This window comes from Octopus sinensis, linkage group LG8, assembly GCF_006345805.1.
Source record: "Octopus sinensis linkage group LG8, ASM634580v1, whole genome shotgun sequence".
Taxonomy (NCBI): Eukaryota; Metazoa; Mollusca; class Cephalopoda; order Octopoda; family Octopodidae; genus Octopus; species Octopus sinensis.
The window spans coordinates 79,483,003-79,503,869 of NC_043004.1; the positions used below are offsets into that span (position 1 = coordinate 79,483,003).

General features: G+C 38.2%; 2 protein-coding genes across 7 annotated transcripts in view; one reads left to right on the plus strand and one right to left on the minus strand.

The window, feature by feature from the left end:
• Positions 1-19,360, minus strand: part of LOC115214930 (oxysterol-binding protein-related protein 9) — a 138,136-nt gene extending 118,776 nt beyond the window's left edge. The window contains exon 1 of one of the 2 annotated variants that reach the window (XM_029784009.2): positions 19,196-19,360. In XM_029784009.2, the coding sequence (XP_029639869.1) occupies positions 19,196-19,342 (147 nt within the window). In that variant the 5' untranslated portion in view covers positions 19,343-19,360. The remainder of the gene's footprint in view (positions 1-19,195) is intronic. The other variant, XM_029784010.2, reaches the window with a different exon arrangement.
• A 93-nt stretch (positions 19,361-19,453) lies between these two features.
• LOC115214929 (DEP domain-containing protein 1B) overlaps positions 19,454-20,867 on the plus strand; it is a 52,435-nt gene continuing 51,021 nt past the window's right edge. For all 5 annotated transcript variants that reach the window (XM_029784005.2, XM_029784006.2, XM_029784007.2 and 2 more), the window contains exon 1: positions 19,454-19,605. In XM_029784005.2, coding sequence (XP_029639865.1) covers positions 19,540-19,605 — 66 coding nt within the window. In that variant the 5' untranslated portion in view covers positions 19,454-19,539. The remainder of the gene's footprint in view (positions 19,606-20,867) is intronic.

Below are 20,867 nucleotides of genomic sequence, written 5' to 3' on the forward strand. Positions count from 1 at the left end.
GGATTTCAACCATTTTTTGCTTGTGGACCCCTTTTATTCTTATTTTATTCTACTGGACTCCCTTGTTAAAAAAATCCTATCATCATCATCATTTAACGTCTGCTTTCCATGCTAGCATGGGTTGGACAAATGACTGAGGGCTAGCGAACCAAATGGCTGCACTAGACTTCAATCTTGATCTGGCAGAGTTTCTACAGCTGAATGCCCTTCCTAACGCCAACCACTCCGAGAGTGTAGTGGGTGCTTTTATGTGCCACCGGCACGGGGCAAGTCAGGCGGTACTGGCAACGACCTTGCTCGAATCTTTTACACATGCCACCAGCACAGGTGCCAGTAAGGCGATGCTGGTATATTTTTGCAATTAAATATTTTAAGGAATTGTATAAAAAAAGCTGGAGCTTATCATAGTTCGTATTTGTATTTGGTTTGCAAGATTCTTGATGTGAATTCGTGTGTTGAAAGAAATACTATTGAACCTTCAAAGGGGCATTTTGCCACTACCATAACCAATGTCAACCCTCCAACATTTATGCATTGCATCTTGGTATATCTTGGTCGGAGCTCATTCCTTTCCAAATACTGGAAATTAATGAAATGTAGTGATAGCTGCCTATTATAATCACAAATGTTGGGAAATGACCATTGCAAGCCAAATCAGGGGCCCTGCAAAATTTACTATCTAAAATTAATTAAAAGTTTTCAGCTCATTAAAATCAAAATTCAGACTAGTCTCATCAGAATTTTCAAGTCAACTGCTACACAACCAATAGAAAAGCTAAAGGCCAAAATAAAAGCCTGCTACTTGCAGACACAAGCTAGGTCTATGTTGGTGGTGGAACTGCATTTTGGCACAGGGTATGCAGCTAATGGTATGTCAACGATGGTCAGTGTGGTTTGCTATATTGGTGCATGTCATCCTCAGCATCGTTTAATGCTCATTTTTCTGTACTATCATGATTCAGTTGGGATTTGTTGAGGCAGATATTCTATGGCTGGATACCCTTCCTGTCACCAACCCTTAACTGTATCCAATCAAGGCAATATTTTCCCTTGGCCAGACATCTTTGTCAGAGAAGACTTGAAATAAACATTACTTGTATGACTGTGATACTCATTTACGATCATAACACGATATCAAGAGGGGTACACACACACGTATCTATGATGGGTTTTGTTAAGTTTCCAAAAATAAAATCCCCCTCACAAAGCTTTGGATGGGCCAAGATTATAGAAGACACTTTCCCAAAGAGTTGCACATTGGGGATGAACTCCCAAGACCACAAGCCTCTCAATCATACAACCATGTTTGCATATGTATGCGCACACACACACACACCCTGGGAGGTGTTTTCTCAGATAATATAATTAAATGATTATCGTTATTAAAATTAGTGAGTTTAAAATTCATCATACTAAAATTAATTAAAAATTATTCACTTTGTACAATGTTCTGAATATTCTTTTCTACTCTAGGCACAAGTATCGAAATTTTTGGGGAGGGGTGAGTTGATTAGATTAACCCCAGTATGCAACTGGTACTTAACTTATTGACTCTGAAAGAAGGAAAGGCAAAGTCGACCTTGGCAGAATTTGAACTCAGAACGTCAAGATAGACGAAATACCGCTAAGCATTTCACGCAGTGTGCTAACGTTTCTGCCGGCTTGTCACCTTGACAATGTTCTGAATATTGGTTGTATCCTTTGATCAACATGACCAGTTGGTTACTGTTATCAGATTGATCACAGTAAGAGGCTTCCAATAACAGTGTCAAATTGACATTGCTGTCACTGCTTAAAGCAGCAAGTTGTTCTTAGCCAGCAGGAAATATTTTCAGCTGTGTCAACTGAGTCATATGACCCGGTGTCTTAGTAATGGACAGAATATAGCGCTAATGATAAGATATACATAGCTCAGCTGATTGTCTGGTAGTTTACATTCCATCATCAATATTCTCAAACTTATTGAAGAATTAATTCTTTAAAAAGTTTCAATAATCAGCTTTGGGCTAACTTACAATTTTCTAATTACATTCCACTGAAATTGGTGTAATTTCTCATCAGAAAGTAAGTACCAAGGCAAGAATTGACGAAGAATATTAAACTAAATGGATGCTTGATTTACCACATTTATAGCTCATTACACTGGGTACCCAATACCTACAGCAGACTGATGTTGAATAAATGAAATTATATCTTATGTAAGAGGAAATCTATATATATAAAACTGAGAACGTGTGTGTGTGTCTGTCTGTCTGTGTGAATCCCTAAAACTTGAGAACTACACAACTAATTTCATTCAAATTTTACACATGCCTTACTTAGGATCCATGTAGTACCTAGGGCGAGCTCACAGCAATATCATATCTTCTCAACTATTTCAGTTTATCAGAGAAAATATAAAAGAAATGTTTAATTCTTCAATGTCATGTGACACGGGCAATGCCAGGTATCTCTGCTGGTATATATATCCATATATAAACTAGTTGATACAGCAGGAAATAGGACAAGCTGACCTACTGTTGAATAATTGAACACAAACACACAGACCCACATGGAGAATAACTTTCTGCATCACACATGCTTGCCTCCACGCACACAATTTTTTTTCTGTTAAAATTAGGAACTTTTAGCAAGATTATCAACAGCATATGGTTAATACTTAAACAAGATTGTTGAATAGTCAGCCATCAAATTATTTTGGCACACTGGTGCTTAACTTAGATAAGAATAGTCATACATTTCTATATGGTACAACTGTTCTAATACTAAGCGTTGCTTTTAAACAAATCACAAAAGATATAAATTATGTAACAAAAATAGCCAGCTAAAAAACATTGTGACGTCTTTTGAAATTTGGTACATTCCGTGTATGAGTTGCTGAAGCTAATGTTTTCCTATTTCCCTTTCTGTAGCTAAAGCTATGAAGTACATACAAATGGTTCTTATTTTCAGATATACTAATTCAGACACAATGGAATATTGTACCTGGTACCCAGCAGTAAAGTTCAAGATCAGGAGCTTGGTTTTGGTGCATCAGCATCTAAATCACACAGTTACAGGGATTCTCTTATCTCTAATAATATTCATTTCTTTGGTAGATTACGATGTAATAGACATATCTTTCACTTGTTTGGTTCACTGGTCTGTGGCCATGCTGGGGCACCACCTTTAATTTAGCTGAACAAATCACACCCAGTACTTATTCTATCATTTTCTTTTGCTGAACTGCTAAGTTAAGGAGACATGAGCAAACCAGCACCAGTTGTAAAGCACATGTGAAAACACACACAGCAGGATCTTCCATTCAGTTACTGTCAACCAAATTCACTCACATGGTATTGGTTGGCCCAGGGCTACATTAAAAGACACTCGCTCAAAGGGGTGTGCAATGAGACTGAACCTAAAACAGTATGGCTACAAAGCAAACGTCTTACACACACACACATCCATAACTGTGTCTATTGTGTGTGTCTGTATAGTCTAGTAATAGTCTGCCCTAGGGCAGGTCCTGTGCAAATGGACCTTCTCCAGTAATCTCTACAGAACCTGGGAGGGCCTGTACCCTCTCCTGCTGCTGTTCAGTAGATTACTGAAACTTTGGCTACCATGAATAGATTTGGGTTGAATATTGGAGTGGTTTTCTGTTGCCTTCTCCAGGTGGGGGATTTAGAAGTTAAAACTCAGAATGTAGAGGGCCAGAAGATATACCATAAAGCATTTTTGCCAATAACCAACGAATCTGTCATTCTCCCACTCACAAGCAACATGAAATGAAGAATTTGCCCACGAATACAACACAGTGTCTGGCCAAGAAATTGAAAGCATGACCTGGTGTGAACCTCTAGATCACTACACATATACATAAGGTCTGATCAATAAGTATCCAGAATGTTGCCATAGTAATGAAACTAAAGCACACAGAGTGAAGCCACTAAGCAAAAATTGATCTTGAACTCTGCTGTGCATGCGCACTAAGTTTTAACATTCTAGCTCACTTCCGTTGTTTACAGCAGTGCTTGGAAGGAAGGTGTGTAGCATGTGATCATCACATTGACTATGACAGAGAAAGCTGTCATGGCAATACCTGCTCGGAGGCCTTTGCAAAGTCACAGAAAGTGTATGGAGAGGAGTGTATAAGCCACACACAAGTGTACAAGTGGCTCAGATGTTTCCAAGATGGCCGAAAAAATGTCAATATTGACAAAGGTTCTGGGAGACCTGCAACCAGCAGAACTGAGAAAAACATTACAGATGTGCAGATTAGTTACAGTTCAGTCCAGTCCATCATCACTGAAGATTTGGGTATGAGACATGTGTCTGTCAAGATTGTGCCAAAACCGATTTCAGCTAACCAAAAAGACACTTGATGGAAACTTTCTGAAAACTTTGCATAGGCCTCTGAGCAGGTATTGCCAAGCATCTGGCAAAATGTGATGCGAATTCTCTGCTCAACTTTCATTTTCATGGTCAATACAATGATCATACGCTACACATGTTTGTTCCAAGCATGGTTGTAAACAGTGGAAATGAGCTAGAATGTTAAAACTTAGTGCACATGCACAACAGACGTCAAGGTTAATCTGAGCCAAGCAGTTTCACTGTGTGCTTTATCTTCATTACTATGGCAACATTCCGGATACTTATTGATCAGACCATTTTTGTACTTTCTGCTTTTTCCAATTGTCGTTTTTTCTTACTCTGTTTTCTCTACTAAAGCTTTCTTTTTTTGTTCTGTCTCTGTTTATTTTCTTGTGTTCCTTTCTGTTGAAGAGCATAGGCTTGAAACATAGAAGACTGTCTCACTTTCCTGAGTGTTAAACTAATACGCCTATTTGTTGTTTACACACCCATCTTCATCTTTTGTTTTTTGTAAATTCCAACTGTGTGTATGTGTGTATACCATAAATGCTGATTTTATGAATTCCTGATAGAGTTAACCCTGCTAAGTCTATGATATACACAAATTAGATAACTTGTCTAGCTCCTTACAGTCTCGACAATTTCCAAGTACTCTTGTACAGAGTGTGGCAGAAAAATCTCCCATATTTTACAAGGCTATTGCTATGGCACCAGTTAGGTTAGGCTGGCAGTAATTGTGTCTACATAAAGCTAATGTTTTACCATTTGGCTTTCTTCTTTTTCTTTGTTTTCAGTTACATCTTTGCTATTGAAATGATTATTGAGCATCGTGAATCTGAGGGGTATTTTTTTTGCCACACTTTGTATATTTCTTCTTCTTCTGCCAATTCCATGACAGCATCATTTTGTGATACTGTCAGAAATACCTCACCATTGTTCCTGTAAGTTAGTAATAACATATTTAAAGAATGGAACATTAAAAAGTTAACTAGAAATAATAGCATGTGGTTAGTACCTTTGAATTATTTTTTGTGTAAACAATTCTATTTTTGCACATGCAAACCAATGTACAGTCTTGCACATTTATTTAGTGATTCTTTCATTGTTGGTTTAGCATCGCTGATGAGGTCATAATAAGACACAAAGCCAGTCATCACCCTTACATAATGAAGAAATTAAAATAATATAAGTCTATAATTAACATTGTCCATTTACCCCTCCTACTTAATTACTTCTAATTAATGTATTTAACAAATGCAGCATTAAAAGGTGTGTGAGTGTGAGTGAGTGTGTGTGTGATGATCATCATCATTCAACATGCGTTTTCCATGCTGGCATGAGTTGGACGGTTTGACTGACCAAAGAGCTGCACCAGGTTCCACAGTCTGCTTTGGCCTGGTTTCTACGACTGGATGCCCTTCCTAATGCCAATCCCTTTACAGAGCACATGGAGTGTCTTTTGCTTGGTGCCATCAGGGGTGCTTTTTACATGACACTGACACCAGTGGGATCAGCAGGTAACTTGCAAGACAAAGACCTCTCAGCTGGGAGAAGGAATGGAACCACAGGAAGTGGCCTTGTGGCAGGTGAGGAATTAGAGTATAACAGAGGGGAAGGGATAGGTGCCTTACTAAAGAGGGGATATTTGATGACTCCAGTAGGAAAAGGGAGGAGAGGAAGGAGAGATGGTGAGAAAGATAGAGAGACAGTCAGAGTTAGTGAGAGAGAGGGAGAGAGAGAAGTAGATGGTGTTAGTGGGGGAGGCATGAAGCATTTGTGGCTCCTTGTCTTGACATCACAGGATAGTTATAAATGAGAATTATGTACAAGCAGGGACTCTTGTGTCTAGGCTTCCATAAGAGCATGTCTGATCAGAGGAAAAGTCGGCAACAGGAAAGGTATCCAGACTAGAAAATTTGCTTCAGCAAATTCCATCTTACCCATGCACACATGGAAAAGTGGATGTTAAATGGTGATGGAAGCAGTGGTGGTGATGGAGGTGGTGGCCGTGGTGATAAGAGGCAGCAGTGATGATAGGAGGCAGTGGTGTAACCTGAATACAGTTCACAGAATTCCAGTACATCTTTGTGGATCGTTAGCTGCAGAGCTGTGGAGTCAGAGTCATGGAGTTGGCGTCAGAAACAATTAAGGGGTAGCTGGAGTCAGAGTCTGTAAAACTATACTGATTCCGACTCACAATATCTTTATTCTTTAATACAAATCAGTTATAACATAAAGGCCTACTCAAAGTACAAGTGTATGTATATGCCTTATGAGATATGTAGACCACAATCACTTAATTGCATAAAGAGGAGTCGAAGTCAGAGGTGCCAATAGTAGAGGAGTCGGAGCCAAAGTTTTTTGTTTTGACTCCACAGCCCTGGTTAGCAGTCTGTGACCCAATGTTGAGAATCACAGTAACCTGGGCCAACTATATATAGCTTCTCAAGGTCACAGGTCTCCACACATTTAAGGACATTTGCTATTCAAAGGCCAAACTCAGTGAGAAGTAAATAAATCATAAAATCCCTTGGACAGGTCATCTGTAATTCAGTCTCTGTACTTGTAGTTGACGCGTAAAAGGAAGTAGGCTTCTGAAGGAAAGCTAAATTGGTATGAAAGTTGAGAGTTTTGACAACAAGGAGATTATTAGATTCACATGTTCCACACTAGAGAAACCATAGTTGCGTTCTAGATTTCGAGAAATGGGGAGTGGAAATCAAAGAATGTGTGAAGTCACCAAGTTCTTGACTTACGAAACAAAGTGGCAGCAAATATCTGGTTACCAATAGCAGAAAGCCAGTGGGTTGGTCTCTCTTTCTCTCTCTCTCTCTCTCTCACACACACACACAGTTCTTACTGTTCAACTTAGCAATTAATCATTTGTGATATATATTCAGCTGTCCCCTCTGCCACCCCACCAAAGCTGTTTATTTGGTGGGATGGGTGGGTCCAGTTAGTTGAAGGCTAAGTAAAATAACACTTCTAGTATTACACTCTCTCCAACTATTATACACACAGTCTGTCTGTCTTTCTCTCCTTGGAGCTGACTTTTACAAACTTGGTCAGCTCAATGATATTTTTTTCTTATTTGCATAATTGGGATATGAATATTTATAAGTATACATGCACAACTGGGATGCTATAACTTGTACACAAACACACACATGTATGTGTGTGTATGTATGTGTGTGTGTATATATATATATATATATACACATATATATATATATAAATTCGGTATGTGGTAAGGCAATTCGTTGCTAAACCCTTTATTGCTTAGTATTACTTATATATATATATATATATATATATATATATATATATATATATATATATATATGTGGAATATAATATGTGACAATTATTTGGTTGCCATAAGAATCCGAGTTTCGGATGTCGGGGCGGAAACCTGCTCTGGCATCTCGTCAGTTATCGAGGAGATGCCGGAGCAGGTTTCCACCCCGACATCCGAAACTCGGAGTCTTATTATGGCAACCGAATAATTGCCACATATTATATTACAGATAAATTCCTCTATTTACATAATATAGGTCTCATTCATTCTGTTGTTGTCTTGCCATTACTATTAATATATATATATATATATATATATATATATATACACTCACACACATATACACACACAGACGACAGGCTTCTTTCAGTTTCCATCTACAAAAATCCACTAACAAGACTTTGGTTGGCACACTTGCATGGCACCTTGGGCTTTTTGCCCAAGGTGCCACACAGTTGGACTGAACCCAGAACCATGTTGTTGGGAAGCAAATTTCTTACCATGCAGCCATGCCCAAGCCATCCTTTCTACCTTTTTTCTTTTCTTTTCTCCAAGCAAAAATGTGGGATTCCACATGAAAAAATTACAGAAAATACGATTCTGTATTTTTTAATTATTTCACAATTTCCATGCCAGTTGTTCACTATTAGTTCCTGCATTCAATTGTAATCAGGCACCAAAATAATGCCCCAGCTTTATATTATTCCCTCTGAAGTATGGCAAGCAGGCAATTTGGATTCTATTTCTAGCAGGCGGGAAGCAACTTTTTTTTTTTCACTCTCGGCACAAGAACCGAATTTTTTTTTTGGGGGGGGAGGTTTACTTAATTTAGCGACCCCGAAAGGATGAAAGGCGAAGTCGATCTCGGCGGAATTTGAACTCAGAACGTAACGGCAGACGAAATACCGCTAAGCATTTCGCTAGGCGTGCTAACGTTTCTACCAGCTCACCTATTTCTTTACTACCCACAAGGGGCTAAACAAGGATAGACAAACGGATTAAGTCGATTATATCGACCCCAGTGCGTAACTGGTACTTATTTAATCGACCTCGAAAGGATGAAAGGCAAAGTCGACCTCGGCGGAATTTGAACTCAGAACGTAACGGCTGGCGAAATACGGCTACGCATTTCGCCCGCCGTCATAAGGAGGGAAGCAACTATATAAACGCGTCCCACAGTCTTGCTGTTGCTTAGCTCCAAGTCAGTCCATATGGAGTTGATTTATGATCGACTGACAATCCAGTAGTGACTAAATTGTCATATTCTTAGACAACAAAAACCCAAAGGTACATTGTCTAATGAGTTCTTTCCTGAGGAGTAATATGTGGTATGAAGAACGTTTGGTTGCTATTTCTAGCAAACGGAGTAACCACATCGAGACGCCATCAGAGTGATTGTAACTCTCCCTCTCTCTCCCACCTGTCTCCTTATGTTTGTCTTACTCTTTGTTTCTTCCTTTTACTCTATATCTCTCCCTATGTGTCTCAATTCTCTCTCTCAGTTTCTCTATGTCTCATCTGTTTCCATCAATGTCTTCCTCTCTCCCCTCTCTTCCCCCAACAGTCTGTTGTCTGCTTACTGAATTATCTTTATTTCTCAGGCAACAATATGTATATATATATATGTGTGTGTGTATACACATACACAATATATCTTGTATCATTCAAGTATCTTTGTCTATTTTTCATTGTATTTAACGTCGATAATCAGTCACGTCACGTCACGTCACGTACCAACACAAATTACAATATCTTGCAATATTGAGAGCTAACACGATCAGGTGGTGGCTGCCGTTGTTGTTTCGCTCTGGGTCAGTCGTCCTGATCGAGTAGATCGAGCAGGGTTTCCATTACAATTTCAAAAATTCAGAAACAAAGCAAAAATAAAGATAACTCAGCAGAGCTTATTGGAAAACATACGCAAAGTTTTATCAAAAACATCAGGACACATCCCTGTGGATTCCATTGGTTGCACGCAACCCATTTTAGACGGCAAATTGTGGAAGTTGTAACGATAATTTATGGACAACCTGCAAAAGCAAGGAGGTTCCAGTCGTGACCAGCTAAACTACAGTATACAATATTGGGAGATAGCATGATCAAGTGGTTAAGGTCAGTCCAGACCGAGTAGAAAATACTAGAGACGGTCCAGCAGTGACAATCCAATTGCAAAACACAAATTACAGTATACTGTATGGAGATATAGCCCCGGGTTAGGAGTTCATCGAATAGATTTAGTCAGAGACGTTCCAGCCGTGAACACCCATATTTTTTTTGGGGGGGGGGACGTTCCTTTGTCTTTTCCTGCTTAACCTCTTTATGTCATGAGGGAAGGTTGCGTGGATGAATGACACCGTACACCAATACCGAAGGATTACCTCTTTTTTTTTTCCAGACAACGTAACCAAGACAAAAACTGTCCTGTTTTTCAGTGAAGTTAGCAGGATGGAATTTGAGGTTATATTTGGCTATTTAATAATCACAAAGGGGGCAAAGGTAAAAAAAAAAAATACACACACCCGGTGGTTAGGGTTACACCAAAAACGGGTGGTGTGCGTATTCTTTACCTCCGCCTAGAATAGGTTGGGTACCGCAGTTTGTCTTCAAAATTAAAATCTTAATTAGGTCGACTTTGCTCTTTGTATCCTCCAGATCGATAAAGTATGTTCTAAGCTCGTCTTGAGGTCGATACAATTATCTATATCTCTCCAGCCCTAAATATTTAATAGCCCTTGCTTATCTTAGAGATTATATATGTATAGGCGAAAACGGACGTTAAATGATGATGATGAAGAGGAGGATGATGAGGCGCAGGCATGGCTGTGAGGCAAGAAACTTGCTTCCCAACCATATCGTTCTGGTTCAGTACCACTACGTGGCACCCTGGGTTAAATGCTTTTTACTATGGTTTCGGGCCGACCAAAGCCTTGTGAGTGGATTTAGTAGACGGAAACTGAAAGAAGCCCGTCGTATATAATGTGTGTGCGTGTCTTTGCCCTCCACCACCGCTTGACAACCGGTGTTGGTGTGTTTTCGTCCTCGTAACATAGCGGTTCGGCAGAAAAGGCCGATAGAATAAGTACCAAACCTTAAAAAAAAAACCAACAAAAAACAAACAAGAAACCTAAGTACTGCGATCGATTTGTTCAACTGAAATCCCGTTCGAGGCATTGCTCCAGCATGGCCGCAGCCCAACGACTGGACCAAGAGAAAGGTATTACACACATACACACACACACACAAACCTAGTAGCAGCAGCTGTCGTCATACCAACATCAATATCTGAACTGGCAGCGGGCGGTTTTAATAATTCATTTGTCATTTGGGTCATCAGAGCAGGTCAAGAGTCGAACAAGAGAGCGATAATGATAAGTTGGACGATAAATATCTTTAGAATTACTATCAAACAGCGATTGCTAGGTTTCGGGTCAGTCCTGAGCAAGTGATTGAAATATGAAGCAGAAACAATGATACGCAGTCAGAATCGATTGTATGTTGTGCGTGAAACAAATCGAAAAGAAACGAGGCAGCTTTCGTATATATTCCCTGTTCTCTACAATAAATAATGAGGCCGAGGACAATCCACTACAATCACAAGTTACGAAATTCATGGAAAAGTTTACCATTAATTCTTCCAGAAAAAAAAAAAGGAGCGAACACGCAGAAATTGTCGGCACACTGGACGAAGTGTTTAGCGGTATTTCGTCTGTCTTTACGTTCTTGAGTTCAAATTCTGCTGAGGTCGACCTTCCCCCTTCATCCTTTCGTAGTCGATAAATTAAGTACCAGTTGCGTACTGGGGTCGATCTAATCGACTGGCCCCCTCCCCCAAAATTTCGGGCCTTGTGCCTGGAGTAGAAAAGTGTATATTTTAAGGGCGGCGAGCTGGCAGAAACGTTAGCACGCCGGACGAAATGCTTAGCAGTATTTCGTCTATCATTACGTTCTGAGTTCAAATTCCGCCGAGTTTGACTTTGCTTTTCATTCTTTCGGGGTTGATAAAATAAGTACCAGTCAAATACTGGGGTCAATGTGATCGATTGTCCCCCTTCCCTCAAAAATCCAAGTCTTGTGCCTATAGTATAAGGGATTATTACTTCCAGACAAAAAGGGTGCAAACCGGCAGAATCGTTAGCACGCTGGACGAAATGTTTAGCGGCATTTCGTCTGCCTTGACGATCTGAGTTCAAATTCCACCGAGGTCGACTTCGCCTTTCATCCTTTTGGGGTCGATAAAATAACTACCAGTTGCGTACTGGGGTCGATGAAATCAACTGTCCTTCCCCCGAAATTTCAGGCATTGTGTCTACAGTAGATAGGATAATTACTCCCAGGAAGAAAAAAAATTATTACTACTAATAATAAGCTGGCAGAACTGCTTCCTCTGGCTTTTTTACGTTCAGAGTTCAAATTCTGCAGAGATCGACTTTGCCTTTCATCCTTTTGGGACTTGACAAAATAAACATCGGTCAAATATCCCGAAAAACCCCTCCCACAAACTTTAGACCTTGCGCTTATTAGTTGACAGAATTCGTTATTAAGCCGGGCAAAATGCTTAGCAGCAAGCATTTAGTCTGCGTCCTGAGTTCAAATTCCGCCGAGGTTCATTTTTATTCTTTCGGGGTCGATAAATTAAGTACCAGTTGAGAATTAGAGTCGATTAAATCGACTTGGCCCTTCCTCACAAAACTGCTGGTCTTGTGACAAAATTTGAAATCATTACTATCATTATTATTATTATTAAAGTAGGAATCGAGTTCTGGTGCCGATGGAATCGACTTGTCTTCTCCCCTCCAAACTGCTAGCCCTGTGCCAAAAATAAGAATTACCATTAAGGCAGAGAGCTGTTAAGCATTTCGTCCGTCTTTACGTTCCGAGTTCAAATCTCGCCGAGATCGACTTCACCTTTCAACGTCGACAAAATAAGTCCAAGTAAAATACTGAAGCCGGTGTAATCGACCAGCCACCTTCCCATCGAAATTCCAGACCTTGTGCCTATAACTGAAAGGATTATTATTAAGGCGGAGAGCTGGCGAGGTTGTTAGCGCGTCGGGACAAGGGCATAAGCAGCACTCCCTCCGACTCCTAATGTCCTGAGTTCAAATTTTGGTGCAGTCAACTTTGCCTTTTATCATGTAATTAACTACCCCTCTCCTCAAAAACTGCTGCCCTGGTGGCAAAATGATGAAGACTAATTTTTATTATTGGTTTAATCGCTAGAGCGTCAGACAAAATGTTTTGCGGCATTCTTTCGGCTTTTTAAGTTCGATTCATGGCGAAGTCAGCTTCGCCTTTCATTCTTCAGGAGTCGATAAAATCAAATATCAATCTTAGTACTTGGGCCACTGATATCAACTAACTCCTCTCCTCCAGATTGCTGTCTTTGGACGTAAATCAGAAACCATTATTACTGTTGTTATTATTATTACTATTATTATAGACGGCGTCGAGCTGGTAGAATCGTTAATACGCCGGGCGAAATGCAGAGAGGTATTTCGTCTGTCTTTACGTCCTGAATTCAAATTCCGCCCGGGTCGATGCTTTTCATCCTTTCGGGATCGATAAATTAAGTACCAGTGAAACATTTAAGTCGATGTAATCGACTAGTCCCCTCCCCAATATTTCAAGCCGGCAATCTTTCGTCTCTAGTAGACCTTTCCGTCGATTTCCGTAAAAGAATTTTTTTTTTTACATATGGGCTTGCGGGAACTTTTGAAGTAATGAGAGCGAAAGAGACTAAGAGAAAGCAATTGTATGACGAGGGAAATTCTTTTGAAGTTACCGTGCATGGCAAGCATTGATGTACATGTGTGTGTGTGTGTTTGATGGGGTGTGGGAGACAGACAGTATGTTGTGTAAGTGAAGTGCTTCTGTTAGTGTGTGTGAAGAGACAGAGTAATGTGTGAAAGAAAGAGATAACTGAAATTTTTTACTCGGTGTATGTGTATATGTATGTATATTACTTCAAAAGTTCCCGCAAGCCCATATGTAAAAAAAAAAAAATTTTTTTACGGAAATCGATGGAAAGCTCTACTAGAGACGAAAGATCGCCTTCAAGCCTTGTGCCTGTAGCAGAAAGGATTATTATTATTATTATAATTATAATTATTATTATTATTATTAGTAGTAGTAGTAGTATGGCGGCGAGCTGGCAGAATCGCCAGCGCGGCATTTCGTCTGTCTTGACGATCTGAGTTCAAATTCCGCCGAGGTCGACTTTACCTTTCATCCTTTCGGGGTCGATAAAATAAGTACCAGTTGACCACCAGGATCAATATAATCGACTCATCCCCTCCCCCAAAATTGCTGCTCTTGTGGCAAAATTTGAAACCATTATTAGTACTGGTTTCAAATTTTGGCACAGAGCCAGCAATAGGTACAAAGCAAGATAGAAAAACCAATACTCGAATACCAACGGCAGAGTAAAATGCTATTTTATTAAAGCCGAAGAATATTCACAAACTGTCACTTAGAGTTTCACGTGTCCGTTCCTCGCACTGTCACAATTGTCTGACGAATGGTCACGGGAAACTGAAAGTAATCGTTTGTGGAATTTTTTTGTTTTGTTTTGCTTTAATAAACCCCTACCGACGGAAAACTTTCATCATAAATTTCGACATAATTGGAATCAACACCATTTAATAAAATAGTGTGACGCTATCCAAACTACAGTGGAAAAGGTAAGCTGCTAGATTTGGTTAAAAAGAGACAATGAGTGATGGCTAGAAGAATATTGAGCCTTATTTGGTAACCAGTTGATCTAGCAAGCGGTGCCTCATATCACTGAGGGGGTGAGCGCAATGATGCCGTCGAGAGGTAGGCCCCGAAACGGCGCTTATTCTCTCCTGATGACCCTTATACCCTTGCTGGCTTCCGTTACGCAGAGCTTTCGACTGGTAGAAATTGCATGTGCAAGTTGTTTGCAAAACATCCACACACATATGAATCGACTGAATACATCTAAACGCAACATCACGAGACATTAGCACACATCCAATAGGAACACGTGTCGGACTGGAATTAGTGACAATAATACCGTCATAAACAAAAAACAATTGAAGATGTGTAATTCGTCAATCTTCTTAATTATTATTCAGTACTCGTTCCGGTTTTCTCTTTTTTATATATATATATATATATATATATATTCTGGTTTCAATTCCCGCCTTTCAGGGTCGATCAAATATTAGGGGAGGGGTAAGTCAATTACACATCGACACCAGCGATCATTCATCGACCCGCGAAAGACCGAAAAGCAAAGTCGATTTCAGCAGAATCAAGTGCAAAAGTCGCACGGTATCGACTAAACCCCTCCCCTCAAACCTGCGGGCCTTGTAACTTTCATTTGAAACCCGCACCGGACAAAATGTTTCACGGTATTTCCCGCCGGCTTTATGGTTCGAGTTCAAAAATCCGCCAAGGTCCACTTTATCTTTCACCCTTCCAGAGTCGATGAAATAAGTACACTGGCGTCGGTCATCGTAATCGTACCCTCTCGACATAGCTATGCAGGTGTGCCCCCCCCCCCGACTTGGTTTCCTCATAACTTCCAGAAAAATAGATACTTTTTAATGAAATTTCCTACAAATATACTTCAGATGGTGCAGATTCCAATTATATCGGAATTTAATATGAACGTCCCCCCCCCCTGGGTGGGGAGTATCGGGACAATCACACTAGTCGGATTTGTTTCCTCACGTCTTTCAGAAGAAAGGTTATTTTTGAAGGAAATTTCCTACCAATACCTTCCAGAGTACATGGGAATTTTATATGAAAAAAAAAAAAAAAACAGAAATTGGTAGACTCGTACTCATACATATGACACACATCATAATTTTTTTTCCGAAATTTCAAGTCTCATTTTGTAGATATATATGTGAAAATGTGTCAGTATGTATGTGGTACGAACCCACCGTTTTAATTTATTTTCATATTGAATTCAGCTGTAATCGTAATCTACACACAAAGGTATTTGTATAAAAATTTCATTAAAAAAAAAAAAAAAGAAAAAAAAACAAACAAATTACCAATTTTTTTGAAACTTATGAGGAATGAAAGCCGACACACGGAAAACTTTATCCATAAATAATGGGAATCAACAGCATCGGAAACGTATTTTTAGACAATTTCATTAAAAAATATCCATTTTTCTGGAAGCTATGAGGCAATAAAGTCGGAGGGGAGGGGCGCACTTGTGTATGTATGCCTAATTAAGTATATCACGTGATCGACCAAACCATCGGATGTTGTTATACATCGTTGGTCACAATGCACTTTGCATCGTTTTAGCTTTTGAGTGATGCCATGCTAGGCCAACATTCCCGCTGATCGGAATGCTAGGCCGGTGCTGGGTTACCCATTTACAGCTGACTGCAATGAAGGGTTTTGCTCAAGGACACAAGGTATTGCTCGACCCGGGAAACAAACCCCACAACCCAGTAATCGTGAGTGCAAACCCCTAACCAATGGGCCAGGCAACTTCGCAAACTGTTCAAGTCCAACTATAAACTGCTAATGTTACTAGTTACACTTTGGACGCAATGACTGATGTCAATTGTGAATAGAATAAAATTAATAGGATATACAAATAAACAAATCGTATCGAATGTGTTTAATAGAAATTAATGAGTGTAACTGATGATTGATTACAATATAGGGAGGGGGTGCGACGCAAAATTATTTCTGGTCAATTTTGCACATTCGATTTGTTTAATATCAGAGAACTTTCTTCAACAGACCCGTTATTACAGATGAAAAAACAAATGCTTAGATACACACACATACACACGTATACATACAAACACACATACGTACACACAATCGTGCATACATGCACAATCATACACACATAAACATACAAGTAACACACATTTACAATCGTATATACACATATACACCCATACGAGTGCAATCGTAAACTACATACACATACAATCGTATATACATATATGCAAACACATATATACATATACACACAGGTACATACCTACACAAATATACACATACACAGATAGCGCATACAAAATACATCATAACATACCAGCACATCGATAACACACACACACATTATATAGTAAGAACTCTTCTTTAAATATCATTGTTAGCAACCAAGCTAGGGAAAACGACTAACGATATAGTCCGATAGTCGCTTAGTTTCCTTTTCATAAAGATTATAATAATACTGCAGGGCTTTGAATTGAATCATAAATGCCAAAACAGAAATCAATATCTACTCACAATACAAATCACTTAAAAAAATGATTAACATAACATAAAAATGAATTAATAAATGTTCGCAGAAACGTAAGTGGACGAAGCAAACCCCTAATATTAATAATTATCTATCATTTTTAATTACGCCTGATGAAATATTGATGATAAACGATGGTAGTGATGACCGGATATTACCATATTGTGGTGGACATTGGAATTAAAAACCATTAACTGTGTTAAAAGCACTTTTATGTTATTTGGCAAAAACAATCAATAAAGAACACGCCACTCAACTCGATCGATTATTACTCATTCTTCTATTTAAAAGATTATTTATTATTATTTCACATAATGTGGATGAAATCAGAAGATTTTTCAACATAAACACATACATCATGAGTATATGTGTGCATTTCTTGCGTTACGAAATAACTCCAAGACCTTTGGTTTTATAATTAGGACCAGGGACTTGACAGAACAACTTGAAATGTATGTGTGCGTGTGTCTATAAATACATGTACACACACACACATACACAGGTACATACAAACACACATTTATGTTATACATACGCTTATATACATGTGTGTCGGTGAATGAATATGTGTGAATGTATGTAAATATGTGTGTGGAAAAGAGAGAGTATATAAATAAACTCTAAGACCATGGAATTTCTTTTTCACCCATACATAGAATGGTGCACTAAGGTAACGGGATTTTTCTGTAATAGAACTTGTCAATTTGGGAAAGACATTTCACTGAGGAGTTAATTACATAATTAAAACAAAATAACGACAGCTCATACCCATTGATCAAACAAACAGAACTTCGAAAATAGAAGTTATTTCAACACACACACACACACACATATGGGTGGGTCTTGATACACATACATATATGGGTGAGTCTTGATACACACACACACACACATATATATTTGTCGCAAGGGCAGCCTTCGACTTTTCCTTTCCAAAGGTCTTTTAATCCAATATTTATACACAATTATCTGCTGTATCTGCTTCGAGATTTAACGTTCCCAAAAGAAATGATACAGTTTAAGTACAGCGATACTAATAATCAAATCTTAAACCACAATATACTTATGGTTTAGAATAAATTGTCAGAAAAGTACAAGGCGCAATATAAATGAATGACACAGCTTCCATTCATTAGTTGACGCACGTACACACCCTACACACTTACACTATATATATATATATATATATATACACACTCACACAGGATATGGTGCTTCTAAACGGACAGAGTCCAATGACAAAACAGTCAAAGAATAACTAAGTAATTCTCCAAGACGGAACTATGTATGGTAATGATCGACCCACTAAGTGGTTGTTCGTTCTGGTGGAAGTAACCACCCCAAAATCCCTCAAATTACACTATAGTAAAAAACACAGTGGATACGCTGAATGGAAAATAAATAGAAAGAAAGAAAGAATATGGAACGGTGGGTGGTTATTTAAATGACAGGTTTGCCAGATCAGAGATGAATGACTTGGGGAATAAACAAGATGACAAGAGATAGATAATATATGTGTGTATGTATGTATATGTACGTGTTCATATGTGTGAGTGTGTGTATGTATATACAGCTATAGATAAGTAAAGAGATAGTGTGAGCATGTATGTATCTATGTATGATTTTATGTACATACGTATGTATGTGTGTGTGTGTGTACGATCTGAATCAATGTCAACAATAATTAGAGGAAGAAATGGTGGGACCCTGGATAGATTATTATTATTATTATTATTAATTATGGCCCTGTGTCAAAATTTGAAACCAAAGTATGTGTCTATTTTACTTTTCCCAACTCCAACACGGTTCTTTAATTAAAAATTTTAGTAATCATACATATCATTCGATCCAATATAATTCTATGGGCCGAAATTAAATGATTTTAATTAATAATGACACCAGCTAATATACAAGAGGTGAATACAACATCGAAATAACAAGGTGGTGTGACACTTGTATAGAGAAGGGGAGGGACACTTTGGGTGTCGGACACCTTGTGGTCTTTCATTTATAAGAGACCCACCTTATTACGTGCTGTTGTAAACATTAACGGCGGTGACAGAGATCAGGCATTTGATATGCGATGAAGCTGATGATGGAACATTACGGACATTACAAATATATAAAGATGTTGTTATTTAATGATATGATAAGTAAGAGTTTGAATTAATCCACAGCATATTGTCGACATGATGGAGCAACGAAGAACTAAACGACGCCATAGCATCGTTGTTATTATCATTATTATATGTAAACGACAAATATTTATGACAAAACGTTCGACCTACCGTGTAATAGGAAAGCAATCCAGAATGTTCATCTAAAACAAACCATCGGTATTGCCAACCTTTCATGACATTTGTCCATTTACTAAGAGGACCCTCGATGATCGCCATGTTTTCACACCGTGTAGCAGACAAACGCCTGATTGGCATATTTATTGACCAATCAGCAACTCGCGTCTCTAAATCAACAACCAATCAAATCACGTTGCGGCTCCTTTGAAGGGGATTTTTAAAAATATGTTTACGAACTTTAACGCGTTTTTGGGGCAAGATATAAAGTTTGGGGAGCGATAGGAACTTGGACATCGGCCAGAAAGGAGCTAAATATTTAATCCTTAACATGAACTATGAATTCGAATATAGTTGCGAACGAAGACGATGACTTCAGTGGTCCGTACCGAGCGACTAAAATAGTAAGTTATGCCGTTGATCTTTATATTTATTAATTTATTATCAGTTCCCGTGATGCTAATATCTGTAACAATAGATTCGACAATAATTGTACCTGATCGATGTATAAGTGTCCAAGATATTGAGAGATAATTGTGGACTTCAGCCTGTTTTGATTTATAAGGAGAGAGAAAGACGTTAGATACAAGTACCGTACTTCATTTAAAACTTCCTTCTCCGCATAGATTAAAATTATATTAACTAATTACAAATATAAAGATTAGATTAACTCGAACCACACTTGCACCGTTTGATCCCACTAAATCTATTTTCACACAAACATATGGTTAATCATTAGCAAGGACAAGACAAAATTAATATGTTTACATCATTGGAGGTTTTGTCTTATAAAATAGATAAATTCATACTCTACTCTAAAATAATTTGTTTTTCAGTTGACGTTGACATCGCTTTTTTTCTTTTTCAAATATTTTCTGATTACCACTGAACACAAAATATTGGCAATTAACAACAAATAGAAGTTTAAACAAATGTCTTTTAATGATCAGTCTTTAGCCTTTCTTTATAGTTACCTATGCATATTATGTGTGTATATATATATACATATATATATATATATATATGTGTGTGTGTGTGTATATATGTATATATATATATATGTATATATATAAACCTTAGTATTTTTAATATTTTATTTTGAAGTTAACGAAATTTCAAAGCAATATAGGTTATCTCCCTTCATACTTAGCTGTTGTAATTAAGGAATAATTAGATTTCTCTTTCAGCAGCTAATCACCCCCCCCCTACACACACACACACACACCACACACGTAGAGGTTTAACTACAGTTTGATGCTCCATTTCTCTTGACTTTCTGAAAAATGCGTATTTTTTAATGAAATTATGCAGAGTTAGGTTTCTGAGCATATAGTTTACGATTATGTTGATTGTATTTTAAAACAAATTTTCTTTAGGATAAAGTTTTCGATCTTTCGATTTAATTACCACCGTATTTCTTAATTTGGTCATTTATAACTCTTTTGTCAGTTTTTATGCTTGAAACATACAGCATTGCGTAATGTATACTCTCGAGCTGTCATTTAAAAATATGTGTTTTAAAGATTTTTGAGAAGATAAAGTCGGAAGGGAGGGAAAAGTCCTAAACTCTTTCAAAAAGTGATTTTTAACGTTATCCATATTACCATATTCTACACTCTAGATAATGTATAACTGCAAAATTTTATTCCGTAATACGCATTCTTTT